The sequence below is a fragment of the Aplidium turbinatum genome, chromosome 2 (assembly GCF_918807975.1).
Source record: "Aplidium turbinatum chromosome 2, kaAplTurb1.1, whole genome shotgun sequence".
Lineage (NCBI taxonomy): Eukaryota > Metazoa > Chordata > Ascidiacea > Aplousobranchia > Polyclinidae > Aplidium > Aplidium turbinatum.
In genome coordinates this window covers 10,783,258-10,805,182 of record NC_137473.1, presented here as the reverse complement: position 1 = coordinate 10,805,182, position 21,925 = coordinate 10,783,258, and the positions used below count along the sequence as shown (strand labels likewise).

At 36.6% G+C, this 21,925-nt stretch overlaps 1 protein-coding gene across 1 annotated transcript; it reads right to left on the bottom strand.

Annotated features, from left to right (window-relative positions):
* Positions 1 to 369: 369 nt before the first annotated feature.
* LOC145765033 (sodium- and chloride-dependent GABA transporter 3-like) lies at positions 370 to 19,872 on the bottom strand. Its single transcript, XM_082576768.1, has 14 exons — positions 19,712 to 19,872; positions 17,785 to 17,891; positions 17,451 to 17,581; positions 14,991 to 15,117; positions 10,291 to 10,429; positions 8,057 to 8,192; positions 7,005 to 7,139; positions 6,218 to 6,321; positions 5,402 to 5,526; positions 5,211 to 5,323; positions 4,335 to 4,472; positions 2,849 to 3,052; positions 2,285 to 2,452; positions 370 to 1,429 (listed from the first exon to the last, which is right to left on the bottom strand). The coding sequence occupies exons 1-14, from the start codon at positions 19,813 to 19,815 to the stop codon at positions 1,361 to 1,363; spliced, it is 1,800 nt and encodes a 599-aa protein (XP_082432894.1). The 5' UTR covers positions 19,816 to 19,872; the 3' UTR covers positions 370 to 1,360.
* Positions 19,873 to 21,925: the final 2,053 nt, after the last annotated feature.

Genomic DNA, 21,925 nt, shown 5'->3' with positions numbered 1-21,925 from the left:
CGTGGTCCGCTAGTTGAGTAGCCCTGGCCTAACGTATTGACGGAAGCCTACCTTTTTGGGCATTAGGCTAGATAAAAAAAATCCTTAGGTATCTTGTAGAAATGTAGATTCCTGATGATTTGGTATACCTGACTTTATGAATAAAAAACACTTGATTGCTCTTGGTTGTAGCCTTGAACTGAAATTGTTCGTATTGTTAAAAAAAAATGTAGAGCAGCACATCCTTGTCATAGATGCAGCACTTGCCTATCTGAACGCAAATTATAACTTGACTTATTTAAATGCTATTATTGGCTTAAAATCTGATATTACAAAAAGAACTATTCTTTTACCTTTTCTGGAACTTTCAAGTAAACGTTCATGTAACTCACTGGTGCTTTTAATGCAGTAGCACAATTGACGCTTAGTAATTAGTAGGCTATTATCGAAATACTTTAAAAAGTGCTCAACTATCCCATAAACTTTCATTCTGATATTTTTCCGTAGAATTTAAATATAGAAACAATGAAGTTGTTTTACTGAATAAGAAACGCAAGAAACTAAATTGAGCGCACAAACGGATAAGTTCAAATTCAAGAAGTTCTAATAAATTGTAACAAATTGTTATTTTTTTGTTTCACTAGTAGTTTAATTTCTGGCCAATGTGGCCAACACTTCGAACATAAAAAAAAGAACAAGTCATACCATAAACTTGGTTGTAACAAGTAATTTTCAAAATTCAGGCCAAATACAAATAAATAGCTTTGCTTGGCAAGCAAACACCTATAAGCTCTGGAAAAAACAAAGCAATGAATACCCACAAAATTCAGGCCGGATAAATCAGAAAGTTAAACACAAATTGTAATGCCGAAACTTGTAAATTTGAAGAGGATAATTTCATTTTCGTACTGATATTTAAAAAGTCAACATGTATCCAAACTGTATCGTTCAGACTTTTGCATTTGAAAAGTGGATCAGGACAATAGCATCAGAAGCCTATTGACTTGTGGATTACTAATGCAAGAATTCAGACAACTTTCTGAATCAGCAGAACAAATTAACATCACAGAAAGTTCATCAGTTCAATTTTTAGCAATATCAATTCCCAGCTAAATGTAGCAGCCTATAGCAAGGGCAAATTAGGCGACAGAAGTCGTGATTTCAATTCCAGCTTTATACTGATTTGGACATCAGCTAAATAACCTACAGCAGTACGTACGCAGAAGGACATAAGTGTCCATACGTCGAAATTGTTGAGTATTAATTGCAGAAAGTTTAAAGGCTTCTTTTCCAAATCAGATGTATTTTTTGATCAAATAAACACGAAACAATATTTAGTAAAAATGATTCCAATATGGAATATAACAGCAAAAATACATTCTCAAATTGCCGCTGAAATCGACTTCGGAAGCATTGAAGTGGATCCAGGACTCAAGGCCAGCTTAATTCTCTGAAAATTAAAACATCTTTGTTAACGAGATTTAATGTTCTCGGCCTGTTTTGCATTGATGTAAGGTTGTTGGCTTAGCAAAGAGATGTACCGATGTATCGGTGTCGGTGAAACCAGCCGATTTTATAGTATCGTTAAGCTATCGGTTAAATTTGACAAAGGCTATCACCAAAACTCAACCAACAGGATAGTCAAAAATGGGGTTTCACAAAACATTGAATCAGCAATTAAACTCAAGGACAATAATTATGTTTGTTTTTGAGGTAAAAACACATTACTGACTTGGAAAAGCGTATGGACGTTGAACTTGAATCAATATAAAATAGACTAATTTACTGATCGGATGGTTTTTCAAATAGTTAATTATAATTATCATCAGGACTTTATAATACCATTTGGATTGACAACTTTTGTACAATAACAAATGAGCACTTAATATAATTAATTACTCTCCGAGATAATATACAAGGGGTTCGTACGAACCATTTGCTAAATTTGCAGAACCTTAATCACAATCTTCCTTTTTATTGATTGTTATTGTGACGAAATATAAGAAGATAAAGGGCAATAATGAAACTCAACAAGTGAATCGCGGAGGCAGAAAGAGTTTTTTAATAGATTTGTGCAAAGAAAATCCATCCCTGTGTATGATAGAACTCGCAGTTAAATATTTTCGCTCTATATTCTCACAGCGTTTAAAAATATCGGTATAATCGGTCCCGATAAAAATGTTGGTACATCTCCAGCTAAAACGCATCAAAAACAAAATTATATATAGTTTTAGTCTTTAAACTAACTTACTGCACTCTAAAAACTAACTATCTTCTGCGTCATACAATCACAGCAATTACATACCGACCAAAGCGATCCACTTGAATTCCAAATAAAAAAGATGAAAAATCCAGGTACACAGAGCATTGATGCTAAAGACATCAACCAGCCAACAGCGTTCGCCCATGGTGGGTAAGTGTAGTCATTGAGCACATGAGGTTCATACTTTACACAGTAGAAGATGAAAATAAGCTGAAAAGAAAATATGGATTATAAACTGCACTCATCACATGAATAGAGTGACTGCACTGAAATCTTGAGTGACAAAAATCTTGTAAATCAAAACACCGTTAAATTTCCTTGTCTTGATTTTGTTTCATTTCAAATCAAGTCTCTAAGTTTTATTTAAATTTTCCTTTCGCCCAAAGAAAATTCACTTCAACTAAACAGGCGTACAGTAGACATAAGCGGATTAACATTAATATAGGCCAAAGAGTAAAATGCTATTTTGGGTGCTGATAGTCATTGGTTTAAAATTGGAAATTTTTCACTACATTTTTTCATGTCCATCAGCAGTAGCAGAGATAGAGAAAATAAAACCACATATATTTCTTGAAACTACAGATGACAACCAACCCAATTACTTACCGTTGTAAGAGCTGGGGTAAAAAACTTGTAGCACAACTTGAAATAAGCGGAAGGGTAATACCCTATCATTTGTTTGATATTCCCGTAATATCGATCAACTCCGTATATCCAGCCAATGGCTACCGATTCAAAGAATGCGATAAACAGAAGACATATCCCACTCACGGCATACATGTTGTACAACTCGAAAACATATATCCCGCCCTAAAAAGAATAAAACAACGAAGTGTTTGTAAATTGTGAGTCACAACGCAAAGGCTGGTTGGTTTCTTCTCAACTCAGTTCTGAGAACAACAATCATAAATATTGAATGAAAGATCATCATCAACCGGTCATGCCACTGCTGGCAGATGACTTCCACATAATTTTCCACACTATTCTGTCTTTCACTATTCTCATTTCTCATCCAGGTGATGCGAATCTTATCCGTAATGTCATCCGCCATCTTCTTTTCGGTCTACCTCTAGTTCTTGCATATTCAATGCAACTGGGGCATACACTTACAATTATAAATTCAAGAAAAGCAGGCAAGTCCAATAATGTGAATATTTGATTCCCATTAAAGAGTTGATTCTAGTTTCTTGATGCTTATAGTCAGTTAGTTAGTTACCTTCAAGAAGTTGAAATTTATTGCATTTTTATAAATATTTTCAGATTCATGATGAGGGCTTAAGCTAAGCCGAAACCGTTTGACTGTTAAACTATTTGTAAATATGTAAAATATACTGTTGTAATGCTCAACCCTGTGGTATTGTTGTGTCTTGCCTGTCTTTGGTACAAAAAGCAAACTCTCTCCCAAAACTACATTAAAGAGTTCGTCATCGTGAACTTGGCTTCAATAAAATCTCATTCAAATAGAAACACATGCTTCCTTGCGTATCACAAATGGAAAATCACCACGCCAAATTACTCATATAGTAACAAGGTGTTCAAGTCAAGTGTATGTTAACTGCACTGATGAGACCTTCAGGTCGAAACAGTGGTATCCTGACAGCAGTTTTGCTTATTTCTTGATATTTTTTTCAAAAGATATGCGTTTCTTTTGATACCATACATTTTTCGTCCTTTATGAAGTTGTTTTTGAAGTCGGGTCGGGCAGATAAATCTAATATCAACTCTAGTTTTAATTATTTTAAGACGAGCTATTTATGCCCTTACTTTCTGTCTAAATCATTTTGCATAATTAGGTAAGCTACAAGTGCCACTACAGCATACAGACCTATATAAAAAGTGTTTATCTCAAAATTTTAATAGAATTTTTTGTAATTGGTGACACATTATATTCAGACAGGAAGTATTTCATAAAGTTAAGCTCTAAAGCACACACACCGTACTTGTGTGTGTACTTTATGACCAACGTAGCCTGGTTACAGTTGTAGTCTGTACGACATTTATTTTAATTGAATGTAAGGATGCCTTGAAATAAGAGTTTTAGGCTGAAACAAAATATACATGTTAGAAGCCTAGAAATATCACAATGTCTTACGTTAGTAAGAAGAGGTATCCCGAGAATGAGCAAGGCCAACGATATTAAAGCGGAGACTTTCTCTCTGCCATATTTTCCTTTTTCCATCCAAGGAAATCTCTCTACAAGAATCGCTATTGTTCCTTCAACACCAGCAAACTGCAAAAAAGTAATTAGTCTGTCAGTTGCCGTTTTGCTTAATCGACTGATTGTCGACTAATAAAGACAATGCATGCGGCTGGTAGCTCAGGCATATGACAGTACTTCCTTAAGATAGAGGAGGCATCTCATACTTCTTTTAGCTATTCTGCAGTACCTACAAGCGTTTCACTTCTTATATTATTAACAAACCCTAAAAAGGTTGTCTCATCCATGTGGAATGAGTGAGACACCCAAGCCTATGCTTATTCAGCAACATTTACTAAAAGTATAATTTATGCAAGAAGGATACTGAGGCATATCACGCAAGTAACATTGTCCTCGAGTATGGCATGGAAATTACCAGGACAAATTGGTTTAGGCTTATCACAGTGCTTATTGTTTTTGTTGTTAGTAAAATTGTCTTCAATATTCAAGTATGTTTGCAATCTTTTTTACTTTCTTTTTGTTACAACAACAGCTCACAAGTGTCGCGAACGTTTGAAAGAAAAGTATCATTAAATAAATATTAACGGCTTACAACTTATTGTTTATTTTATAAGTCAACAAAAATAGAAACTAAGAAAAGCAAACACTTTAAGAAGCAACGACAAAGATATGACAAATAAGCTGAGACCGAGCATACACAAAACAGTTTCAAGAGGCCTAAAAAGCCTTTGACCAAATAAAGCGGTATTATTATATCAGTCAATAAATTGCTCGGAATAATGATCACCAACAGTTAATAATGAATAATACCTGAGTGTCAATTCCGATCATAAATAATGTTATGAAAAATATTATCGACCAAAGCCGTGGGAAAGGGAGTAAAGAAAGACCTGTTGGATAAACTTGAAATACTAGACCAGGACCTGAAATAAACGTAAATTTCCGTTATAATTTAGTGGTCACTTTTAAAATATGATCGAAAGATTTTAAACAAAACTTGCCTTGTGTAGCTACTTCAGAGATATTCTTTGATTCCACTAAAGCCATGTGACCCAGGATACTGAAGATAGCGAAAGACGCTAGGAGTGATGTAAGACTACAGCTTGTCGCTAACACAACCGCCTGCCTGTAGAAAGAAAAAATGTTGGTGATTTGGTCTACAAACCAATCATTATAATAATTGTCTCTGAGGGGTATACCCTGTCTCAAAAGCTAAAACTGATGAAAAAAGCTGATTGCATTTTTTCAAAGTCAGCGCCCCAAATTGCCCACAACAAGTCCAAAATTCAGCGCACAAAAAATTGTGAACTTTCATGATTAAACGTATCGTGCTTGTGAAGATTTAAATGCACAAAGTTTAACCATTTCATAACTTACGTCAGCAGCTTTAAGCAGGAGTGCTCAATCTTTTTACCCTGATTTAGCCTTTTGCAGTAGATTTAAATAAATTTAACCCCACCCGGTATTTTCGGATCATAATGAGTATTTTTATTGGGCAGTCTGTCTTTGATGCCATAGATAAATTTAAAGATTAAAAAAAAAATGAAATTAACTATGGGTAACCAGTAACCATCATAGGTTGAATTTTTCCGGTTGAGAACCCTGGTTTCAAAGTTCCAATTCAAGTGTTAAGCTTCTTCAAGTACAGAATTGTAGATGTTAAAATGCTGTGGAAATGTCAATGTCGCAATCATATCATTGCAAACGACAATTGAAGTATAAGTAGCTATATAATCTTCTTTCAAGTTACATATAGACTGCCTAAGCAAAATAGTACACGTTTACGTACTGTCGCACTTGTGAAAACATGTTCTTACTTGTAGCAGTTGTTGTTAAATTTGTTATAGCTCCCAAATGTGACTAGAACCGTGAAACATATTCCGTACGAGTAAAATATTTGTCCTCCCGCTTCTACCCAGACCTGCATAATATAAAATGAGTTACTTGAGTGGGACCAAGCTCACCGACCACTTCTCAAACATTTTAGATCTATGGTTCTGTAAAGGATTGTAGAGTCAGATACAAAGACACGGCAACTACTCCAACTTCAGGCACGCCAAAATGTACGATTGAATCTCCACAACTTTTTTGGTGGTATCCAGGTTAACGCCGGATAGTTGAAGATTTGGATTAAGTGAAAGTGACGGCAAGGAAGTCTCTCTTCATGTCCGCCTTCAGGCATGCCTTTCGGTGCCTTGCAGAAGACATAGCTGCATGCTCTTGTGCGGTATCGAACCGGCGCCATTGCGAGTGGCATACCAGGGCTTCCACTATTCGGCTAAGCAGCTGGCAACTCTGCTTTTCAGTAATTTTATTTAGCCCTGGTACGGCAATTGAAAGGGCGCCGGTTCGACACCGCTCAAGAGCATGCGGCTGTGTGTTGTTAAAGGCATGCCTGAAAGTGGACACGAAGATTGGCTTCCTTGCCTTCCCGTCCACTTAATCTAAATCTTCAACCACCGGGCGTAAGCCTGGATACGACAAAAAAAATTTTTTAATACTTTTGTTGAAGTGGTATAAAACCGTCCACACCCTACAATGTTTCTAAATAGCCTTTAACTGTAGCCTGTGCTTGCTTTTTAAGAAAAGATTGTGAAACTTCACCTGAGCTTCAGCAAGTTTTGTAAAGTTTGGCTTCAGGAGATACACCACGCCATCCATCGCCCCATCAAGAGTGAGACCTCGCACCAGAAGCACAAACAACATGATGTATGGAAAAGTTGCTGACACGTAAACAACCTGTACAATATTAATCAGAAAATGATTTGAGCTTGTGGTACTATGAAATGTTTCAATACCATGTCGAACACACAAGTTGCATGTTCAACTCAATATCGAAAACCAAGTCAATGTACCTATCGTAACTTGTCCATGCGTATTTTAATCAAATAATATTGCATCGAGTGCTATGTTACAGCCACTCAAAGCATAGCTCACTGTATGAACAAAGCACTAACCTTATTTTTATTTCCAAAAACAAATACCGTACGGTACTTCAATTCCTGAGCAACAGACTAAGTTCATCAAATTAGCTAATGATATCATTTAGTCTGCTGATGAGGAGTTCAAGTATTTGGTGTTGGAAATACAAGTAAGGTTCCTGCTTACTTCATACAGTTCATCCATTTATTTTATATCACTGTACTAGTGGTTTAGCAAACGCCATAAGCATATCTTCTCTAGTTTGGAGGCTCTTAAACAAGGGCGATCTAATTACTGAACGGCGAGAAATCTGCTCCCAAAGCGTGCTCGGATGTTGAAAGCCTTGCTTGTTTCAACCTAAATTCAACTGTAGATCGAAGAGCGGAGGTAGTCATTACTTTTCACTTTTCTACAGTACAGTACAATGGAGTACGAAAACTAGCAAGTGATTTCAAAACGGTGTCAACTAAGAAAAGGATTTAGAAATAATTTTCTAAACACTTATTAAGTGAAATACTTTGGTTTTAAAAGTTGAATAAATAATAATTTGTTTGAAAAATCTGAATGTTAATAAATTGAGTAAAATATTTTTGTTTTAAGCAAGACAAGATCATGACTACTTTTTTCTAGTACAAACAAACTTTGCTGAATATTGAGAGGTGTTTATATTCTGCATTTATAAAAACATTGATAACTTTTGCAATCTATCAGAAAGGCATATAAAGATAGCGCACCTTGCCACTGGAGTGGACTCCCTTGAATACACAGAAGTAGATAACAATCCAAGAACCGATGAAGCAAAGTATAAGAGGCCAGTTTCCCAGACCACCCATATCTTCAAGACCACCCGATTGGCGCAGCACATAATTACTACACACAAAAAGACATCATTAGAACAAAATATTGCAGCATTTGCACATGAACAACTCAGAACAAAATCTGATAAAACCCACAAAAAAATAAAGGCCAAAGCAAGTTTTCAATAAAACATTTGGTTCTTTGAAAAAAAAAATGCAAAAAGTATCAAAAATACCAGTTGTGCTTTTTAAAATGAAGTTGGATTTTTTTTTTGAAATTTAAGGAGGTGTCAAAAGAAGCGAAAGCAATTTGTAGCACGGTATTTAAAAAAATGGCATTTAAAGTTAACAAAAGAATTTGTTACAGTGGGAAAATCATACTTTGCTTTGAAAGTTCATAAATTCAGCTGCGTTCCCACATAAAATCGTTGATGTCAAAGTATCTCTGCTGCAAACCTCTATCCTTCTCAATGCTCCGTGTTTTTTATAGCTTACAGTATCGGAGAATTTAGAGAACAAACGCTAACATACGGAATGCTTCCGTTTACCGAAACTACATGCAATACAAATCCCCTACCATCCAGAGATCCAATTTAGTTTTTGACTTATGTTTTATGAAATGAACAAATATAGAATAGACGTTTTTGGAGTGCTGGAGTAACGGCGAGAAGGAACGCAGCCGCAGTAAGTTTGATATAGTAAAAATTAAAACATGAAAAACTTAGTTGGGCAAACAAAGGAAATAATTATGAAGCAAAAGCAAACTAGTGACAACTAACAAGTTTGAATGTATCAAAAAAAACATCAATTTTCATTCTCGAAAGCTCGAAAATAAGTGCCTGGTTGTCCTCAAAGCATCCGCGAAAGCTTTTCACACAATGAATTGCACAAAGCAAATCAAACAATAACTATAATATTGAAAGTACCCAACTAAATTTTGCATGTTTTAAAACCTCATTTTGCAACAGCGAGGCAAAAGTCTTAGGTTCAAACAACATCCTTATGAGATTTATGTCGTAGCTGTGCTAGAAAGGGAACGTCGCCTTCGCTGAAGATCCAGAGCTGTACTGTCGTCCATTAGAGCAAGAATTCGAACGAACAAAATTCCAAGTGTCGGCCGCACGCCATCCCGCAAAACTAAAAGAGGATGGACCGGATCCATTAGTCATCATCTTTCAACTGTTTGCGTCACTTTTTTAAAACAAAACACAAGAAAACAAAAAACACTATCGAAGCGGGTAAAGAATGCCACAGCGCGTAGCTTTATCGTGCGATTTCATCATAACATTTTAAAAGTCATGTTGGCTCAGTGTTTTTGTATGTAACAAGGGAACAAGCGAATTCAATTCTCTGCAATCAGACCTCAAAACGCCACATCAATTTTGGACTTTATATTTTACCTTTAGCCAGAACTGGTGTAATTTGTTTTATATTTAGGTGTGGTTATCATTGAAAGAACTTTTGCTGAGTATTTTTCTACGTTGCAAAACCAAAATAGTCTATCGCTATTAATAAAACTTTTTAGTATTAAAACAGAAAAAAAAAATTTCATTCTTACTTCATTTATAGCAAAAGCTGGAACCATTATTCAATTTTGTGTTTTCACAGTCAAACTGAACCTGAGGATTCGTATTTACATAACAGCACTAAGTTTGTTACAAAAGCAAGAGCCTTTTGCTGCTACGCGCCACATCTGATCTATAGATGAAATGATAATGTTGAATTCCGCAAGAGCAGTCATGTCAGCACACATGCATCAGCAAGCTATAGCATGCTTTAACACATACAAGATGGAAGCAGCAAATTAGAGAAAAATGGCCAAGCGTCTTGTACTTTACGCAAAAACAATGTAGGTTTGTTGTTCATGTAGATAGCATTCCAATTTATTCAGGCATTACGCAATTCGTAGGGTTTTGAATACCATAACAGCAAGTGACAATGAGTTACAAATCTTCGTGTTTGAAGACAGTGCAGATGCTGTGCTATTGGTAACAAAATCGAAGTGCAAAGTTGTCTGCTCGACGAACATTAAACCCATGAACAGTTGAAAACTTCAAGCTTCTGCTCTCACGGAATACTTTGATTTCATTATCAAACCGCTTCGATAGTGGTAAAAAAACGATCACGCAAACACTAATCTAACACAATATAAATAGCGACGAAAGGTTTACTTCCAAAACTCAGTTTCGGGCGAAGTTGAGTTTTCCAAGATCACAGTTGTCAAAGACACGTTGCCAGTGGTGATGTTACTTGTGCTGTTTTGTATCTTGTCCCAGTGGTTCACACATCTCTCAGAGTTCCACCAGTTTCCTGAAACATTAAAACCAACCTTATTTTGCACCAACTGCACGCCCGCTGTGCAGGCAGCTCCCACCGAATAAACCAACGAGAATAAACCGGAAACGCGTCACGTGTCGTTTCCGCGTTTCCGGCTCCTGTGTAGACACAGTAGACGATTTTGCACTTTCAGCAATCCATTACAAACACGGTGTAGAGTAGGCTACACATGGTACACCCATGTGTGGTGGCGTTTACAGGGAGGTTCAGTGGGTGCTTTCCTACCCGGGCCTGGGATGATTTTAAGGGCGCGTAACATTTACAAGGGGGTACATCAACTTAAAAAAAAACACTGTGTATAGGGCCTACTTTGGATGCTATGCCTTGTTTTGTTTCCTAGAAGTGTCTTAATTTGGGACTCGAGGTTTTCACAGGCATCAGGCCTTAATTATTCTTTCAACTGCTTTGCCTATGTGTGTATTGGTACCTAGATTGGTTCATCGACTGCTTTGCGTAACCTCAAGGTATTGCGCCGTGCCAAACCTTTGCATTTAGTAAATCCATTTCAGTTTCGAGCTTTGCGTTTTGTCGCTTCTACTTTTTTCCAGACCTCTGTTATTTTTACTTGGATGAACGGAAACAAAACATTAAACTGAAACTGACTAGACAACTATGACGCAGTGGTCTGCTAGACTCGAAGAGTTACAGTGTTAGAGTTGACGAGTGCGTTTTTTGTTTTTTGTGGTGCTGTTGAACCTTGACCCTTGTTATGAGCGTCAGTCGTTTTGGAATTGATGGCACTGGCAGGAAAAGGGACTTTCAAAGTAAAGTAAAATTATTGCGAATCTTTGCTTGTTAACAATGCCACTTACATTGGCACATCCTTTCCATCTGAAATTTTGAACTTGTTTATTTTTTCAAAACGTGCAGTTTTTGGTTTAAGTAAACTACATTCACATATTAAGACGATAAACGAGTTGTAATGTAGATGAACAGTAGCACTCTTTCTTCTTGATATCTTTGTGCAAAAAAAAAAAAAAAAAAGATTTTAAACTGCGTCCGGTTTAATTGTATTTGTTTCTACAGCACAAGCTTCTGCAGTAGTTCGAATTTTGCCTCACGAGCCGATTTCACTCTAAATGTACTTTCGTGTACCTGTGTAAGCACACGTCTTGTGTCATGTATTGATACTTAAAACAAATTTGCTTTCATTTTCCTTCTTTTTTAATAAAATGTCTTTCAAACTTTAATACCATCGTGCCACAAAATTTAATTAAATGTGATCGTTTAATCAATAGTCACGAAGGAAATTAAGCTATAGACTTATAAATAATTTATTTTTGTAGTGTAGTCTGGTAACAATTTCCTTCAAAATCGATACAGTTCTTCGACTCGAGGCCTCTGTTCCGACATTGACTGTACTGACGAACAGTGCTGTACTGACGAACAGTGCTGTACTGACGAACATTGCTGTACTGACGAACATTGCTGCACTGACGAACATTGCTGTACTGACGAACAGTGCTGTACTGACGAACATTGCTGTACTGACGAACGACATCCCTTACTTGTCCACGCTCCATCGAACATTAAAGAGCTTAGAGGTATGGTGTAGGATTTAAGGTTTTTCACATTTTTTATGGAAGGAAAACAACTTGGAACATTCCTTATCATCTGAGAAGCTTTGTATCCAGGACTAGCAAATTTATTTATATGTTGACAAACTAATCGACAAAACTTGGTTCAGTTTGGTCTGTTACACCCATTAACATTTATGGTTTCTCAATTAATGTTGTCGACTACATATGCATCAGGAATTTGTTTTATCGCTTTGTCACTTACCGTGCGCGTGTTTGTAATCTGCAGATCGCTGCAAAAGATAGTGTGTTTTGACCGATAGACACTTTAACATAAGACAATTTTCTCTATAAACCAGCTGGCTGCTGTCATTGTGACCTTTTTAGCACTCAGCCGGAAACTAGATGGTTGCTTTGAACTTTGTTTGGTAACTACAGAAGAAAAAAGAGAATGGTAGGATTGGGAATCGAACCCACGCCATCGAAATTACTATTCTCTAGGCTCTAGCCCTAACCCTCCAAGCCAGCGGTTCTTATCCTTTTGCCTTGGAGGCACCACCTTGAAATTACCAACCAGTTCTCACACCCCTCCAAGGATTGGCTGAAAAGTAATAGTCGCCTACAGTTCGAAATTTTTGTTGAAACCTGGTAAAACAACTTTGCTTCTTACGTCATATTATAACAAACCTTAACAATTTAGCATCCCCACACCGCCTAGGCACAGGTCTCGCACCCCTGGTTAAGAACCCCTGCTCTAAGCCAAGCTGGCCACGGCAAAACGTTTAATTAATTTACTTTCTAACGTGCATTAGTCGCATGATTGCAATCAGCTGATTTAACGCTTGCCTTCTGAATTCTGATTGGTTAAAGGAATTCATCTGCTGCAGCGACCTGCATATTAAAAATACCCTTACTGTGCCAATGCTACAAGTCTGTTAACAAAAACAACCGATTGTCATATCTTGCCATATGATTGTCATAAAAACATGACATCAAAGGTGAAAACTCAATAGCGATGTTTCAGAGCAAAAAATTTGTTAATTTAACGACATTTTTTGTGTTTCTTTGAATTTGATTTCTGGGCATTGCTGATTAACGAAGCGTCAGGAATTGCTTTGTTTCTTAATTGCTATTAGTACCTTATAACAGCCGACACAACTTTGCCATATGAAAGGACCATTGGAACGCTTCAAAGGTCGTTGACTCACAAAAGACCTCTTTATCCTCTGCTTTGTGCTGATTTAATTGAAGCTTGAGGTTGAATTAACAAGCAGTAATGTTATCTCAACGGTAAAGATTAAATCTGGACACATTCTGATTGAGCTATCGTTGCCATAAGAACCACTTTAGTGCTAAGTCATTTTATCGTATTGTAAGCTAATTGCCGAGCAAAAGTGAATATTGAATGAATAGTCTTTTTAAAATGTTACCTTCCTTAATTGTACGCAAATTTTAATGAAAAAGAAAACAACACGACCTATACATATTAAAATTTAATCTAAATGGAGCGCAGTGCCACAATAGACACCAAGACTGCGCTTCTATGCTTTCATTGCATCAACAAACTGACTAAAATTTGCAGTAAACAGAAGCTACTTCTTCCCAGCCAGCTAATCAGTCATTTTTTACTTTGATTCAACATCTGCAGACGTTGCTGGCTGGATTCCTACGAGTGTGGTACTGAGGAACAGACCAGGGACGGATCTAGCAAGTGGCTATAGAGGAGGGGGCGATTCCAACAAAACAAAATGATGTGTAGCTCTTAGGTACATTAATCTGACCTAGCAAATACATCGTGAATAAAGTTACTTTTTTGTGTTTTTGGAGGGGCGAACGGTGCAATCGATCACCATATTTGTGAACATTTTTAAATGTCTACAGCTTAATACACATTCTTCATTGATGAGTTGAGCAAGCAAAAGGTTTTCAAGATTAAAATCTAGGCACCTGTTGAAATCGGGAAACTTATGACACAGTATTAGGAAAAGCGTGAACACAGTTCTAGCATGTACCCAACAACATAAACTAAAAAAAACTTTGTTCGTAATCCAATAAATTTTTTTTTGAAAAACTCCTGGAGAAACATCGGCTTCTGTCAGCTGCTTCTTGACGTGTTTTTGTAACAACAGCCTGGTATCATTTTGGCCAGCTTTCAATGCAAGTACGTGCAATGATATATTCATAATTAGTTTAGCAAGCTAATTTAGCAGGCTACACACTACAATGTTTAAGATTTAAGATAAAAAGTTTGATTTGTAATTGTTACACTTTGTACTAATTTTAAAACACTTCAGGCATTCCCGTTTAAAACAACAGAGTCACTTTTCATCAATGGATACTGCCATGTCTAAACATAAGTGCGTAAAACAACTTTTAATTTTGATCTTTGTTTTGGTAGCAAGTAATGAAAGCCGGAATGAGAAACTAGAAACATTCGTTTGTGTATAATATTAGGGTCTATTGTTGTATATCTTAGAAAAGTCAAAGGTCAATAAACTCGAATCCAACAGTCAAACTTGTTTTGAACAAAAGTATACTACACTACGTCCATGTCGTAGACAGTCTGGTTAAATATTTACGAAGTGCAATGCAAATATACGTAGTCAGCCTACGTTGCCGTTTAAGGCTGTTTTCCTAATGTTGCACATCGAAAATCCTTTGGAATTTACTAAAAAAAACAAACTTGTGCGTTGTTTTGTTGTAGCATTACTATCTTATGATGTATAGATGGTTCAATAGTCACCTACATTTAACAGGGGTACGCAAGCTACAGTGTAGCTTATGCCTGAAGTGCCTTAAAAAGCTCTGTTTGATGTATAACGCCTAAATTAATCTTGCAAAATCACAAGATATTTTAGAGAAAGGGTTTATGGAGCCCAAGTTGGTAGATTTTATGCCGCTTTGAAAGACTTCTCTTGGAGAACCTATCAACAAAAGAAATGTAATTTCTTGATTTGTCTGAAACAATGGCAATACTAACGATCAATCGCCCAACGATATCACAACACTTTACATACCGCATGTTGTCCATGGGAGAGGTCCAGGTAAACAAGAATGAACAAGATAGAGAGCGGCCCAGGCCATGACTAGCACGTAGTAGATTGCGCATAGCGCATTTATAACTGCACTGCCGTAACCAATTCCCTGCAGAACAATAAAAGATTCTTCAATTTCATAAGCCTCTTTTCACATATAGCAACCAATAAATCAAGTCCATACTGCGATAGTTTCGGAAATAAATATCAAAATAACAATGGTGGCGATTACGAAATATGAATTCAATAAACCATTTATACAAAGAGTTTAGTAAATAATATGATAAAATTAAAACGAGACTAACAGAACGATTAATAAAAGCTGTGCAATCTTTCAGCTTGTCTCAACGAAACCTAGTTGCAGAACTGTTGAAACAAAATAAATCAACCGGAGTCAATAAAGAAGTTGACGTTTATGCCAGAAAGCACGCGTGACTTGAATGGTATAACGGACCACCTATTTTTGAAAGAAATAGCTCGTTTTTTTTACAGGGAAGAATAATTTTAACGTTTAGCTTTTCAGTTGGAAAAAACTAGTAGTTCCCAGCATGGCCTGTAAGCTTTGAATATACTGTAGTTAACACTTCGGTAGTAGAAACAGCAACCAGTGGGTCATTCAAGTTTAGTGCAATAAATTTGCTGACTGCAGTGTTCTTGCCAACCATAAGCAATTCGAATAGGAATTCTAACTTACTACAAGGCCTACTTCAAATGCAGTTCACCTCTTCTAACTAAATTATTTACAAATATTTGCTTGTAACTTTGTAAAAGAAGTTAAATGATTAGACCAAGTTTTCAATCAGTACTGTTTCTAAAGGGAGGAAGTTTTAACGTTTTGGTGAAAAGACCTTTGAGTCTATTCATTCACCATTAATTAAAATTTATCGGTAATTTTCCATTCAGTGGTCTGTTTTGTTTGAGTCTTCCTGGAATATTTTTCACAACAATGATGTGCCACAAGCAAAACAAACGCTCCTCTATTGACTTCTGTTCATTCAATATCTTCAAAAAACAAAAAAAGTTTTTGCTTATCTAGCAATTGTTTAACATTAGCAAACGTTGAATTAATACAAACAGTGTCATCTTTGTAGTTGTGTATCTTCAGACCAGTTGAGCTCAAAATGAACAAGTTACAAGAATATGATGAGCTGTTTTCCAAACAGTCCTAGTACTTCTAGTTTGACAACAAGTTTTAGCAAAGTCATCATATTGTTGATAAGTGTTGCCAAATTTAGATATTCATCCACATGAAAAAGTCACGTCAACCTTGCATTGTTTACTTCACAGACTGTAGCCTACTCTAGTGAGTGTTAAAATTTTATTTGTTCAATATGATATAATGGAGCTGATAGAGAATGACAAAGGATACCAGGTCCGCGGCATACGATGTGGATCTATCGCATATCCTTCCTTGCTAACATCTGGCCGCTGGCTGTTTTTGTCTGAACCTTTGCAGCAGAGGGAGTACCCGTTTATCACCTTAGACTGGCGATACTGCAACGAGCTACAACAACCCTATGCAACAAACCAGATCTTTTTTGTTAAGTTTACGTTTTTAGAACGCTGTACACGTTATATCAATATAAAAAATGTCTGGTTTGCTAGATGGGGAAAGGGTATTGGAGGATATTCAACCTTTAGTCTAAGTTAATTTATATTTCAGATCTAATATATTCACAAGCGAGTTCTATGGCCTCACATCGGGTAATATTTTGAAATTGAAAAGTAACTGCTTGACATTTACTTTATTCTTTTTGCAAGAAACTACGCAATCGTTTTCTTATTTTTCATATGTTAAGCGGGAGAATCCCATCACCGCTGTAGTCCACTGTGTAGCTGTGGTGGTTCATAAGTTGATGCAGAAAATTCTTACATTATAAACTTTGTAAGGGTGGCGACAATACCTTCCCGTCGAGTCGTCAAAACCATGTTTTGACTTCCAGGAAAAAAACGGACGTGAGGGTTAGGTTTGCGCTTGCTGTAAACAAACATCTGTCAATCCTTTTCCGTTTTCAAATCTCATACTTTGCTGCTAAGTTTGCTTCTGCACTCTGCAATTTGGTTTCTTTACAAAATTTAATCTTGCTCTGCATTTTGTTCGAAGCTTGACAGCAAAGAAGAAACTACAGGAAATGTTTGTGTGTTTGTTGCAAAAACACCTACTATCACTCAGCCAGTAAAACTTCCCATTTAAAGTATATTACATTTTACCTAGTTTGTTAAATTGATAAATTTCAACAACTTGTCAAAAAAAATATTTGCAAACGTTTTCCTCCAACGTGGGCTATATAGCGGAACAAAAACACAAGAATTGAAAAATATCAAAGGTAGTTTTTTGCAAATTTGCAATTAAAGGTTTCAGCTGAACAACAACACTTGTAGCGTCGCAAAAGCAGTGTCGCATGCAATCTAACAATAAAAATTTAGTTTTGGTTGGCCAACCTTCATGGAAGGGACTAGCTTCCAGACTCCAAGTGCAGTCTGTTGAGTATATTGGCCCAACGATATTTCAAGGAAGAACATTGGAATACCAGCGATTATGACGAATATGACGTAAGGAATCAAAAACGCTCCTGCAAATAAAAATAATTTTTCACAGCCAAATCGGTAAGGTTACTTGTCAAAGTCTAAAGGGTCAAACTGTTCAGCACAGCAGTAACTTCCAGTTGTTTTAACTTTGAAATAGCGTTTATCTATTCGTGAAAAAAAAATCAAAAAAACAAACATTATTGGAGTAACAGACACAAAACTTCTTGATGCAGCGGGAGCCACTCACCTCCACCATTCTTATAACATAAATATGGAAACCTCCAAACGTTCCCAAGTCCAACTGAGTAGCCGACTAATGCCAAGATGAACTCAGTTTTTCTACCCCAAGTTTGCCTGAAAATTTAAACATAGCCATTTGTAACCTAAAGTAAAAAAGCGTTTGACATTAATGCTGCAAAACTTGGTTTTTCGTAATTTTAACTAGCGGCCGATCCAATGACTCGTAGTAGGCAGGAGACCAGACGAATAGACCCTTTTGGCAAGCAAATAGTAAAAACTGAGACCTTTCTAAAAATTTAAAAATAAACAAACTTGTTCCACTTTTTGTAGCAAAATATAATCATCAAAAATACAGAATTTGGTAATATTGAAGAGTCCATTGTTCACGTCAAAGATACATCAAAGATATCGTCAAAGATACATCCTTTGTATAAAGAATGTGGTTGAAGGACTCTTTGCTACAATCTCCCTTCACCAGGGCCGGATTAAGGGTTTATGGGGCCCTGGGCTGAGCTGAAAGTGGGGGCCCTTATCAAGTGACATTTTTCGCTAAAAATTAATGGTGGAGTGGGGCTACGACACGAGCCCAGTTGCATATATCTGTGGCACCGAATCTCAAAGAGCGGACCAGTGGCGCAGCCAGAAAAAAAATTTTGGGGGGCCAAATATTTGATGAATTGAAGAGAACAACAAAGTGTTTGATTTAAGCCATTGCCACTTGATGTGCAGTGGCGTATCCTGGTGGGTTGAAGCAATAAAAGTGGTAGGGGATTTAGAGCGTGCCGAAGGCACGCGTATTCTAGGGGGGTCCGGGGGCATGCTCCCCCGGAAAAATTTTGAAAAATTACACTCAAATAATGGATTATAGCGCTTTCTGAAAACACTTTTAGGGTAATGTTTGTATGAAATTTATTAGCAGATAAACAGCTATTAACTTATTAAAGATAGCTCTTACGCACAAACGGGAAATAACTGCGGCTTTAATGACCCCTTTCGCCCCCCTGGCTACGCCTATGCAGCGGATCACCTTCTTGTTTGCCCTCGGCTTGCCACCCGGTGCAGTAGGTGGGACCTGTCAGTGTATAACTCCGGTGCGGAAGAATGTGTCAATCTGTGGTGTATCAACGAACTTTAGAAGACTCGATAGAAGAAGAAGAACTGCATCATATCTAACTGATCATCTTGTATCAGATAATGTCTTCAAAACAGGCAAACCATCTAAGAATTTTCGATGGACTTGCCAACAATGAGTAGACGAGACGAGCCATGAATAAAGGCTTTGCAACAATTCAAAAAGCTCAGCGGCAGAACGGCATGTTTCTACAAAACATTTAGGCTACCGGTTAAATTAAGTGAATGTGCTGTGTAAGGGACATAATGAGCTACACTACATTTCTCGCGCAGAAGAGCTTGAAGACCGTTATACTTGCCCCTCATATTGGCAGCATTATCATAACTTTGACCCGTAATCCGCACCATTTTCGGATATGAAAGTATCAAATAAAAATTTTTTTTGTTAAAAAAACGAAGAAAAATTCTGGGGCTGGGCAGGGGTGCTGCAGCACTGCAGCACATATGGGTGAGCCGCCCTTGCTTGTTTGAGATACGAATTAAAGCAGTAATCTCCAGCTGTGCAACTAAAAAAATTATAAAAAAGATTTTTTTCTTTGAGGTGGGGGCCCCCAAAAGTGGGGGCCCTGGGCTTCAGCCCAGTCCGCCCCCCCCCTTAATCCGGCACTGCCCTTCACACGTTCCATTAGTTATACAGTTGGGTAGACTTTATAAAGTCGTTTAAACAATCACAGTTATTTGCAAAAGAACTCATCAGCCTATTGGTTATAAAATAGCCTACTTTAACACTATATATTCTATTGGTTACCACCTAATTTAATTCGTACTAATAATAATTTCAATTTTTAATCTAAAATACAAACCTTGACTCATTAGAAGATTCTGAATCAGTATCGTCTGGATACTTTTTCGTATCTTCACTGCTGTCAGAAAGAGTAAGCCGGACAATCTCTTGTGAATTCGACATTATGATTCCAAAATATCTTATGTTTACAGGCAGCAGCAGAAGCTTAAAAATTTTGAAAAAACCTGTACGAAACAGAAAATTCTATTATCAACAAACACCAATCACGTTATGATTTGAAAGCAAGCCAGGACTGTTAAAAAGCAAAATGATTTGCTTTGACGCAAAAAGGTTTGGCCTTGGTTTCATTTCAAAGGAAAAACTTTTTTTTATGATTTTAAAACAAAAAACGAATTGCCAATTGTTTCGGCTCACTTTGTTTTTGTTTTGGCTTAAATATTTTTTTACTTCATCTTCTTTGCTGACTCGTTTTTATTTTGACGCAAAATTTGTTGTTTTATTTTCGTTTTTCGAATTGAAAACTCAGTGAAAAGTTTTCTAAAATGTTTAGACGCAAAATGTTTGGCCTTGGTTTCATTCCAAAAAAAAAATTTTTTTTATGATTCTAAAACAAAAAACGATTTTCCGGTTGTTTCGGCTTACTTTGTTTTTGTTCTTTTTGTCTTTTCAATTATTTTTTTACTTCGCCTTCTTTTCTAATTCGTTTTTATTTTGACGCAAAATTCGTTGTTTTATTTTCTTTGACCAAAAAACGTTTGTTTCAGATATCCCTGTTATTTTTCAAACTCTCCTTTCATTTTCATTAGTTTTCAAATAATTTAAAAAAAGCAACAATAGGCCTACTCAAAAGTTTCCTCCACGTAAGCTTCTACAAAATTAAGACTCAGCAAAACTTCAAAAGCTGTAACTTACTTTTATTGATGAAACATACAAAAATTGACAGTTCAGCAAAGATAACCAAAATGCGCAGTACACAAGGACAATGCAGACTGCGGCTACACATTCCATCATATCAGTTCAGGAGTCAAACTAACTGCGGTAATTTAGTCGATATTGAATGGCTCGTTTTTAATGAAAGCCTTTTACTGCGTTTTCTGTTTCAGGCAAATATCATAGAATTGACTAACCTTATCTTATCAGCAATCGATAAAACAGCTGTTAAGATGCCGCAGCAGAATAGAGTGTGAACACCAACCAGAGAAAAAAATCTGCGTTCACCGGTAAAAGCTTTAACATGGTCATAGATTTAACAAGAAAACCGTAAGCAGTGAGGATAAAACCATAGAATCTATGATAAAACTAATGTGGCTTACGAAAATGAGAGAATAAAAAGATAAACTAGCATTCAAAAAGTAACCTTTTATTCTCTCGCTTTAGCAAACCACATTAGTTTTATCTTTACCGCTTTTTGTTTTTCTTTGTTAAACTTCCTTCTTCTTTGCGAGGGCCTACCATGCCTGTTCCAGGCTCAGGCTTTCATACATACTGCATAGTTCTTTCGGTTTATCCCGGTATTTGACTGTTTCTGTGGTAAATCTACGACAAAAGTTTCTAATGGTAAAAAGCTTCTGTGGTATGTTTCTAATCACTGTATCAGACATGTCGCTTCCAATATGTAGAAGTCAATTTATTGTTCTCTACCTTAAATAAAACCACAAATTGTAAGTTCTCCACAATTTAGTTCTTTGAATAACAATAAAACAAACCTCGAATATTTGCTTACCATACCCACTTCCAGCTAGAAAAACGTCTGTTTTAAATTGATTCAATTTTAGAACGGATATCGTTACCGGGATGTTAAATATTGATACCGTTGAACGAAAATCCAACTAAGAAAAAAGTTGACCACATAAAATCATTACAATCGTCAACACCCATATGTTCCCACGGCAATTGTTTTACCTAGTCAAGCTAACTTAGGTCAGGGCGTTTCTCCCAGTCGAGTGTAGCATGAATTGACAGAGATAGACACGTGTTTCGCTCATGAGCCAGGACTCATCAGTATCGCACCACTAATTCATGCCACATAGTTCTCAACCGCTGCTTTTGTCAGTCAACTGAATCTTCAACATGAAAATTTGGGCAATTTATCCAACGTTAAATCCTCAAAACAAAGGCAGCTAAATGAACTTGCTTTTTCTGTGCAAATAAAATGAAAACGAAGAATTTTAGCTGAAAACTAACGTTTTGTGAGACGAAAACATCTCCAAACATTTCGGTTCGAAACTAAGGGCATTCTTATTGTTTTCCATTTAGAACGTACAAGAATCAC

What these genes read in the sequence shown, in the direction of transcription:
- LOC145765033 (XM_082576768.1), bottom strand. Translation starts at nt 19,815, where the DNA reads ATGTCGAATTCACAAGAGATTGTCCGGCTTACTCTTTCTGACAGCAGT. An exon ending in TGATCGGAATTGACACTCAG is followed by an intron (nt 4,473 to 5,210) that starts GTATTATTCATT and finishes ACTTTTTTGCAG; the next exon opens with TTTGCTGGTGTTGAAGGAAC. An exon ending in TTACCCCAGCTCTTACAACG is followed by an intron (nt 2,453 to 2,848) that starts GTAAGTAATTGG and finishes TTTTCTTTTCAG; the next exon opens with CTTATTTTCATCTTCTACTG.